The sequence below is a fragment of the Poecilia latipinna genome, unplaced genomic scaffold, assembly GCF_001443285.1.
Source record: "Poecilia latipinna isolate Pla-1442-1.1 unplaced genomic scaffold, P_latipinna-1.0 Scaffold755, whole genome shotgun sequence".
Taxonomy (NCBI): domain Eukaryota; kingdom Metazoa; phylum Chordata; class Actinopteri; order Cyprinodontiformes; family Poeciliidae; genus Poecilia; species Poecilia latipinna.
In genome coordinates, this window is record NW_015113371.1 from 446,589 (window position 1) to 457,178 (window position 10,590).

The 10,590-nt window shown below is 39.5% G+C and overlaps 1 protein-coding gene across 3 annotated transcripts in view; it reads left to right on the plus strand.

Moving 5' to 3' along the window:
* Positions 1–10,221, plus strand: part of LOC106955642 (NT-3 growth factor receptor-like) — a 279,074-nt gene extending 268,853 nt beyond the window's left edge. For all 3 annotated transcript variants that reach the window (XM_015045929.1, XM_015045928.1, XM_015045930.1), the window contains one exon: positions 9,911–10,221. In XM_015045929.1, the coding sequence (XP_014901415.1) occupies positions 9,911–10,206 (296 nt within the window). In that variant the 3' untranslated portion in view covers positions 10,207–10,221. The remainder of the gene's footprint in view (positions 1–9,910) is intronic.
* Positions 10,222–10,590: the final 369 nt, after the last annotated feature.

Below are 10,590 nucleotides of genomic sequence, written 5' to 3' on the forward strand. Positions count from 1 at the left end.
CAGTTCATAATTTACATGACATTTGTAGTTTTTAAACCCTTGTAAAGTTCAGCAACAATTGATCGGTGTATCACTCTTCAAAAGCTGCTACCGTGAAACCACATGAAATCAGGTTAGCATATTTTTGTCCCAGCTTGCACAGCCTCTCACACACTCACCGCTCTTGACTGGAGAGTAGTGAGTGTCTATCCGCATGTCGTCTTCAGCACAGCAGGGAAAGTAATCCTTAAAGTTCTGCAGGGAATCTGTAATGTGAAGATGTTGTGATAAGCAACAGCCTTACCTGTACGCTAAGCTAACGCTACGCTCGATGTAGCACGTTTGACGCAGTTAGAAGCTTCAAACTCGGAACGTCTTCTCCATGAACAAAATAAAATATTTAGGCCGTGTTCTTCGTGAAGTGATAGTTTCCTGCTTACCCTGACAGCAGGATATCAGTAAATTAACCTGCTGAAAAATCTCAGCTCAGATCAGCAAACGTCTCTCTGTGAAAAAGGCTCTGAGCTCCCTTTGAGTGTTAATATGTATCTCCTGGAGGCCATTTGCTCTTCCTTCATCCCAATCGTGTCGATAGCCTTGATGTGACTGTTTCCAACCCTTCCCACGAACGGATTTAATTTGTTTCAAATCCATCATTAACCAAAAGTGGGGCCTTGCCTCAGTGAGTTATCCTTCCTGTGTTCTCTTGTCCATTTTACATGTCCTCAAGTTAATTCCAGTCCTAATTAACTACCTTTGAAAGGAATCTGTGCGATAATTACCACAAGGAGGTGGAACGGAAGCAATCACACTCTGCGCAATTTATTCCCCCACCGCAGGGAAAACCCTGCAGAGTCACCCGCTGCCTTCCGACTTTTTCCTTTTTTTTTTTCCCTTTCTTCCCTTGTCCTAAGAATCACCTTCACCGCTTGCTTTCAATCGTGTGGAAGCAGAGACACAAACAATCAGGTGGCTCCAGACAAACACCCCTGCTGCTTCGCTCACTGGCTTCAGTCTATTTGTAGAAATACATTTTAGAATCAACACAAACTTCAATAGAGTTTAATAAAGCGAACAAAGCGCCATCTCTCGCAGCACTGAAGGAAGACGTGGTGCACGAGAAGCAAAATATTTAAGGCAATTTTGGATAGGTTATATTACAAATTAAATTCTGTTGATGGGAACATCAAAAGGGCTTGACCTTACATGATACAAAAATCTAACTAGGCTGAAAATGACAATAATTTACCGTTGTAACATTATTTTTTCATCATCTATGCCCCCAATGTAAACTTCTGATCGAAACTTTGGATTCTTTGTAAAAATGGAGAGGAAATGTGCTTTAGAAACATTTAGTGTTCTTGCCTGAGCTATAGGAAGATATTGGGACTTTTATACACTGATACTTGAAGGACTTCAGCAGAAGTGATAGTAGATGAATGAGTATTCTAACTTTAATCTTTTCAAGAGCTTAGAAGAAGCCATCAAACATCTATCAACTTAAAAAATGTTATCTTCGAAGATAAAGCAGATGAGCTTATCTCGCCTTATCCGCCATCGTTTCTCAGATAACTATAACTTCTGGCTTATGTGAAACAATGGCAGATATTTTTTTTTTTTTGCTCTGCTGTAATTTGAGCTACAGAGACTTGTGGATTCCCTCTCTTCAGCTTTTATTTTTCATGCCTGTGCATCGGAGCCGTCTGTAAATGCATCAGCATGGGGTTGCATACCCTGAAGGGAGCCTTTAACTGTGGAGTGTCACAAAGTTAGGACCCGTTTCTCACCCACAACACATCAAAATGCAAATACAGTCTATAATTTAGGGGCTGCGTGTTTCATGTGTATAATAGATTTTGGAATGTCAAACAATACGTTTAGATGAGCCGTTTTTTTAATCAAACTGCAGCCCGTTCATTTTTAGACACGGATGCCTCTCAAACAGCAGCACATTAAACATCAGCACAAAACTCTCCAAATGTCTGTTTTTCGTGAAACTCAAATATAAATGCAAAGGGTGTCTCCATTACAAGATAAACCTTTTAGTCGTTGTGTCAAAAATAAAATGTTCAGACGTCTACCCTGCAGTCAAAACAGAATCTGTGTGGAAGGTAATTTATTGCCCTGTAATAAAGTTGCTCTTTATACCAGTTATAGTCTAGCTGAATCTCATTCACCAAGAATGGCTATGCTAAGAAATGCTGCACCAGCTGGTTGATGCTAGCAGGTGCAGCCTAAACCAGGTGAAAGAGCTGATGGGGCGACTTTAGACTGCAACCACACCTTGGTGTGTAACTTCCTGTTTGTAATTCCTTTTTAGTTTTATGACAAACATTTTAACATCCATTTTAAAGCTGTAAATGAGGCAATTCAGAATGGCTTTACGTATTTAAACAATTGCCTCAATAGGTACTTTCCCTGGTAATTATTATTATATTGTAGCTTGGTTACTAAGTTACTTTTTTGGAAAAAAGTACTTTTTAAAAGCAACTCAACACTGCTGACCAATTGTTTTGCCTAAATTGGATGATGTACATCTTAACAGTTTGTCATGAAAATAGAAAGTTTTTTTCCCTCTTGTAACAGAATTAAGGTTTTTTACAGAAAAGCAACATTAGCTGCATTTCCATTACAAATGTGCACAAAACTTTTATCAGTTTTTCCATTAAATAAGAAATACAATTAAAATCATATGTGAATACTGCGAAAGACTGGCGACCTGTCCAGGGTGACCCCGCCTCTCGCCTGGAACGTTAGCTGGAGAGGCACCAGCAGCCCTCCTGACCGCACTAAGGGACAAGGGTGTAAGAAAATGGATGGATGGATCACATGTGAATAAGTTGGCTCACGCAGTGAGTCATTAAAAACATGCCGCATCATGCTCCTCCAACTACTTCCTGTCATCTTCTTCATGGTTTGCGCCAGCGGCAACATCCGGTTGTTGATTATGTGACTTGTGTGAGATGAAATAAAGTGTTTCCATTGCAGTTTTGCTAAATGAACCGAGTTAATTTCTATCGCTAAAACTTTTTATCAAAAAATGAGTTTTTTTGATGTTTCCATTACACAAGTTTATTTTCGAAATGTCAAATTGCGCAATTATACGGTCAGTGGAAAGGCAGCTTCAGAGTAAGAATGGTACATGACGTTTGGAGAAAAATGGATGAACCTTTGATTTAGTGACAAAGTTTAGAAAAGAACTAGGATGTTATTTGTTTGACTTGCCAATCAAATACTGTAAGCTAAATATCAAAAATTTTTAAACAACACACTGAAGTGGTCTCCATAGGGATCTTGCTACAAACAAGTATCTAAATTTGTACAACACATATTGTTTTTCTCCTGCAGTGAATTGTTCTTTCTGTCATAATTAAACAGTCTCGCCTATCTGTGCTTCAAATGGCAATGCAGCGGCTCGCAAAAGTTTCTGAGCAACGAGAACAGCGAGAGGTCCCACAACAGATGGCGTGGCTCCCTGAGAACACTGAACTCATCATCTCTGTGTCAAACTGGGATTACATAAAGAGACGGAGGCAACCGAGAGCGCTAAAAGAACCATGACAGGTTTTCTAGGATGGTTTAAATCAGCTACTTGTCTCATACTTTGAGAAATAGACTGTTCAAAAACTTTTAATTTTTACAGTTTTGTTCACTGATTCATTAAGACTTTAAGTTGTCCCCCGTTGGACAAACCAAGCCTAGATCAACGTGGTTAAAATTAGTTTCCACTGTTTTATTAGTAATGTTCTGCAATCTTCTTGCAAGATTTAAAACGATTAACAAAGTAGTTCTTAAATTTCAAACCTGAGACACCCAACCTCTGGAAACATTCAACAACCTTGGCAGAGTAAACTCCCAAAGGCAGGCAGCTGCTCTGTGAGCCAAAGGTTCCTGGTCTAATGAGAGGGAACCGACTGAACCTGGAGGACAGGCCCAAGCTGGTTCTGAGAATCTAAACGGCAACAGGAGGCACTCTTCCTCCTCTGGATAAGGATGCTTTCTGGTCGCAGAGCATCTCTAACCTGGAATGTCTCCCTTTACCGAACTTTTCAGTCCTTCCCAAAATCTCCTTGAAGTTGCAACAAATGTCAAGAAAATCCAAACGATGTGGGAAATAGTTTGTGATCGCTTGAGTTCCAGAGAGAGAGAACGAATAAAAAAGGTTAAGCAATCGTGATCACCCCAAAATAAGTGTGAGAAACAGACAGATTTTTGAAAGATTTAAAACTGATAAAAATTTAAAAGTACTATTCTAAAAAGGAATTATTATTGAAACGTAACTGTAATTAAAATAAAGTTTTATGTGCTTTAAATCGGGTTCTAATGTTATTCCATCGTCAAAAACATATCTGGAGTGTTGCTTTGATTCTTTCATGCATGTTTGAAAAATCCTTCAATTCCCTGTGGCAACCATTCAGCTGCTCAAAATAGCTGGAGGGACCGGACACTGCCTTTGAGGATGGATGAAGCTCAGCTCCTTCAGACTAGCCAGCAGCAATTAGCAAGCAAGCAATTAGCAAACTGGTTGAACTGCTGAGCTCAGTCTACGAGCTACTTCACTGGTAAAAACGTTGTTAAAAGGTTAATAGAGGAGAGATGTTGTGACAAGACATAGATTCAGAAAGAGCAGGAGTTTCTTAAAGAGACATTGGTCCAATTTCAAGGGATTTTTTTGAGTCACCTTTAACATGAAGAGCATTTTTATAACCGAACATGACACATGCACTTTGTTGTGCTGTAAAATGTCACTCTGTGGCTGGAAACTACATACTGCCCCTTTAAGTGTTCAATAAATTACTACAGCTAATGACTCACCATTAATTGGGCTTATTACGGATACAGGGCGTCCATGTGTTGTTTCTAAGCTTTAGAGAGACACATTTCCTTATCTTTATGCTTTTCCACCCTGGGAAACTTAACAATTGTAACTGCAAGTCTTTAGTCGGAGTTCAAGGAATACTCCATTCTGATTATCAAATATTTTCATGTCTTAGTTTGAAAAATAAATAATAAACCTCATGGTTTTATTTTTTCCTTCAAAATGCAATGTAGTGTGTACAAAACAGCTGTTTTTTATTTGAAAATGAATNTAAANAGAAATATATATTCTCTGTATATTTAATATAAATTATCAAATATCCGTTATAAGTGGCTCAGGTTTATTTGAAGTCCTGTTATGGCCGAATCTATTGGCTGGATAGATTTTCAGGGAAGATGAGACAAGGAGCAGGCAGAAAAATGTTGAACTCTGGCTCATTACATTTTCTTGTTCCAGCCAAAAGAATCAAAGTTAGTGTAATGGAGAGGAACTTTGCTCTGCGATAGACATTTCTGGAGGGGGCGAATCGTCCAGGGTGGAAATCCATTCTGTGCAGAGGGAGCCTCTCGGATGATAAAACTCCTCCAGGATGCTCCTGGGCTTTTCCATCACCGAGGCAACATAAATGTAATTTTTAAGATGTTCTCAACTCTAGAAGTCCAATTTGCTCTTCACTTTTTTTTTTTTTTTTTTTTTTTTTGGGGGGGGGGGGGGGGGAAATTCACCTCGCCAGTTTTGAGGAGGTGGGCTTAAAATGAAGCAGGCGATTTCCTGAGGACTTATCGATCCTGATGTCATACGATAAAGCCCAACGTAGAATTTTCTAATATGTTGAATGCATAATCTTGTTCGAGGCCCTCTCGACATGTTTTCCTAGATAACTCTTCGACTTCTCTTGTGGTAATATTTATGTGTGAGCTCTGCGACGGCGTGGGCGGGCCTGAGGCTTCAGCTGAGATTTAGAGCCGCGGTGTGCCTTTAGTCCCCGGTGGTTGGGTAGGTAGTCACCCGGTGAAAACCTGCGCTCTGCTGTGCACATCTCTCTAATAAAGAGAGCGCTGAGGTATGAAAGCCCCGCAATGACAGCAAATGTTGTGAATAAATTGTTGCTCACACGTCTTACTTCATCACTCCCCAACTCACCGTGCCACTGTGGTTCCATAATTTGAAATGACGGGCTCTTGATTACTATTTACAGTGTTGTCAAGGTGAGGGAAAAGGCTCAACATGGTGGGTAAACAGATTCGCTGCCACTTTTCCACCAGATCTGCCGTTGTTGACTTTATGTGCACTTGCTGTTTCTGATCCGCTCCTCGCTTCTTTCTCTTTGTCTTACTCGTCTCTGAAGACGTGGGAGATGTGAGTCGCTTTTGAAACGGCGGCGATAGAAAAGTAGACTGGATCTCACCGACTGAAATTTTCTTTGCATTTTGATTAAACTGATAAGTTAGAAAATCATTCTTGATATCGGCGAACATGTGTGAAGCTTCAGGGTCCTTTCACACCAGCCACGTTAATCCAACTCCAGTTGGTTTGTCTAAAACGTCCGGTTTGTTTGGGGGAAGTGTGAACGTGCGATCAAACTCTTGATGTGGACCAAAAAAAGCGGACTCTGGTCCACATAAACGCCTGTTTCCGTTCGGTTGAAGTGAACTCTGGTGTGGAAGTAAGCGGACCAGAGACCACTCCCAGAGCAGGAAGTGAATTATACCACAGGGCTTTCTGGGTAAATACAATCAAAACAAACATGTGGGTCTAATATTTGCAGGAGAGATGACTGGTCTTTTTTCACCAAAGACAAAAGAGAAATCCTACAACCGCTAAAATCTGATGCCGCTCCATTTTTGTTTACGTTTTGTGGAAAATTAAGTTACTCATACCTTCTGCTGAGGTTTCCGTGTTTTTTACTTCAGTGGTTCTTGATGCAGCGCCTCCACAGACGACAGTAAGCAGGTTTTCAGCACGTCCTTTTTTTTCTTTCCATCCGCAGTGGCTCCAGTGCGCTGTCGTAGTTCTGGTATTTTCACATCACTCAGAAATTACTTGTATTTTTCTGTTTTTTTCTGCAGTGTTAGCCTTTGTTGTCATGCAGAGCTGACAAGCAGTCTACATTAGCCAACCCTGTCAATGTGGCAGTGCAACTTCTTTCCTTTATGCTTTTAGTCGCCATCTAACAATGTGTCATGAGACATTTTTGGCTTTGACAAAAAAAAAAATACTTGGGCTTTTTTAATATTACAAGATGTCATTAAAGACTTAACGGATGCTTCAAAAGTAGTAGTGGAATATAACAAGATGTCTGCAATATGAAGCTTGTTTTTTTCTTTTTTCTTTTTTTTTAAGAGTAAAAATTAAAAAGCAGCTTGCAACTTTTACAGTTCAAGTATTTCTTGGAAGTTTCTGGTTCTAATAGAGCTGCGTTCAGTACCACAAATTTAATCATTGTTCTAAATTTTAAAGTCGTATTTGAATTCAACTTTCATTAGATGTAAGGGATCAAACCGAGGTTACTGAAAGTCAACAGTATCTCTTCTCTGTCCTGCTTTCAGTCTCCTTGGTAACCAGTTGTTATACTGGCCAGTGGGTGATGGTGTTTTCAACTGGTTTCTTTATGAACTTTGGGTTTTAGCTTCCATATGTGCCAAAGCATCATAACATGGTTACCACAGAAGACTCATTTTGAAACACTATTTCTGCAGCCCATTAGTAGGACCAGTTAGCTTTAGAGTCGTCGCCATGGAAATTATCAAAGAAAAATCCTACACTCTGCTGCACATAAGTGTGTTGTGCAGCTATAAATAACACATCCATCTGAAGCTGAGGACAAGTTACATGATTTTTTTTTTTTTTTTTTTTCACTGAATTTTGCCCATAATTCCCAGAAATAAAACGTCTGCACTAACTGGGAAGAGTTGATAGGGCTACTTAGACCACAGATCTGTGATTGTGTAAGCCAGCTTACATCACACACATTCAAACATGATTACTTATATATATATATATATATATATATATAGATGGATAGATATAGGACTTCTGAGATAAGCGGGTAAAGTGAACTGTTTACTGACCCAGTGTCAAATACATGTAGCAAACAGCCCATGAAAAAGAGCAGCAGGTCATTGTCGTAAAGTTTGATGTGTTCAGGTAGAGCAGGGGTGTCCAAAGTTGGTCCTCGAGGGTCGGCATCCTGCATGTTTTAGTTCTCTCCCTAGTGGTTGTAACAACCTCCTCAGCAAGTCAATGTTCTGCTTAGGCCTGTAATGAGCCATCATTTAATGCATGTGTGTAAAACCAGGGAGAGAACATGCAGGATGCTGGCCCTCGAGGACCAACTTTGGACACCCCTGAGGTAGAGCTTTAGTTCTCATCCAAAATCTGCTTAAGCCATTTGTCTTGTGAAACCACTTACATGATTTAAAAAGATGAACCACACACAAGCTTTTAATAATATTTTTCAGGCTACTATAAGTTCCACAGCATTAGAAGATGTTGCTGTGTTCGTCTGTAGTAACTGGGTCAAACGCCGGTGTTCTGTCAGATCAGCATACGCCGTCAGATCGTCATACGCTTAGCACGAACTGACGGCTGTATCTGTCAGACAAGTATACGCTGCCATTACCATATGATTTTATTTAATCAGCAACATAGAGTCATGACATAGATTGTCATTCACTTTGTTATTAACAGCTGTATGACATCCTGACTCAGCGGTTAACTAGTCAGTCATTAAGCAACACGGAGGCGAGTTTCACATGGGCGTGTTTTGTAGTTGACTGCAGCTTTAGCTAGTTTCTGCTTTAAATACACTTTAAATGCACGACAATGCATGTATATCTATCTAGTTATTGAAAACAATTTATTGACTTATTTATGCTGAACTGACAACTCATCTGAAGGTCGGACTTCTTAATGCGCAGGCATGCGTACTCACTGCATGTATGCTATTCTGACAGTGGATGGTGATCTGATAGAACGCGGCGCTATCTTGTGATGATGTAATGAGGGTAAGTCAAAGCGTAAATAAGCTGAATACACAGAAGCAGCAGAAGTTGTGAGCGATTTCATCATAGGTTTGAGCGATTTGTCTCCAGGTTTGGAGGAAAACGATGGATGCAGTGATAAAGAAGAGGGGGCTGGCTCTGATGAAGGACTGCAGCCCTATTTTTTGAGCTGTAGGAGCTCCGAGTTGTTTGTTTCAGAGTAACTGAAGATAAGATTTGCTTCTGCACATTTCACAGCTCTGAGTTCATCCACCATTTCACATATCCGGCACCTTTTGACCTTTAGCTTGAAATGTTTTGGCTCGTTGGTGCCAGTTGATCCAAAGATGTCAGCCCCAGTCAGTGAACTGATGCATGGTCGTACGCTTCTGTTGTTGTGGAGCCCAAGAAGGTCCTACTGGGAAATGTGGCTGCATTTGCAATGCAAGATGTCATTTATCACGTTGATATGAAATTCAGGTTTAAAGGTTTCTTAAGGTAAAATAGCAGAAAGGTTTCATGTGAATGTGTCCTGTTGGAACTAAGTAAAAGGAAATTTGCTTTTTCGTTGCTATTTTAAGAAGAGGGGAAATATATTTCTTTATCTGGCTAGATAAGATCAAGACCAGATAACACTGGATGTTTTTATCATGTTTTATCATTAAACTCCCACCTTTGTTGCCAGGATAATGCATTACACGCAAATATATATATATATATATATATATATATATATATAAAATTAAATAAAGCTCGCAGTTTTGTCTTTCTTGCTGCCTAAATATAATAGTCATTGTTTGCTTTCACTATTTAATTCCTCCTCCTTTGTGATATTTTTATCATTTGTTAGGTTAATACATATATTTCTAATACAAAATATATTAAAACACTCAAACTTTTCTGGATTGCAAGTTTTCTCTGGAGTCCTCAGGCTAATAAAAATGAACCTATGGATTCTATCAACTTCAAACTTGGCACTTTAAAAAAAAAGATTTTTTTCTTTTGACACGAAAAAAGAAATCAGAACAAGTTTCTATGACGGCTTCCGATAATGTGAGCTTATGTTACCCAGCATGTGAAGATGGCATTAAAGTGTAAAATAAGTCAGCGTTTCTCTCCGCTCTTTCAGGTCCCGTAGCCGTGATAAGTGGTGAGGAAGACTCTGCCAGCCCTCTTCATCACGTCAATCACGGGATCATCACGCCGTGTACTCTGGATGCGGGACCCGACGCAGTCGTCATAGGAATGACTCGCATACCTGTGGTGGAAAATCCCCAGTACTTTAGGCATGGACACAACTGCAACAAACCGACCACTCGTAAGTCTGTCCTGTTGACTCTAATCCTCAACTCCAATGAAGCCAAACAGCGCAAAAATAAATATTTCTTCACCTTGAACTATTCGAGCAGATATCTGTACAAGTAAAGGGGACCTAGAAAAGAGTTCTGCATTCTGTATGTGTAAATCTGGTGGAAACATGTCAATAGACCAGACATTTTCATTGAAGCAAGCGATGCTTCTTTGTGGTTGTTCATTCATTTTGAATATTATGTCTTCCGGTTTGTGTTAAATGTTCATTAGAAATTGAAGTTCATTGATCCTTGAGGATGTGTTCTTACACGTTTATGCCATTACCATCATGTTACTTGAAAATGATCTCAAAGGAACAATATTATCGTATATTACAATAACTTCTGGGACAATTTATAATCCAGCAAAATTTATCGAGACATTTGTTATGTGTGGTTTTGATTCATTGAGACTACAACTACACTTTTTAGATTTTCACTTCACTAGTAAGTTCTGTTT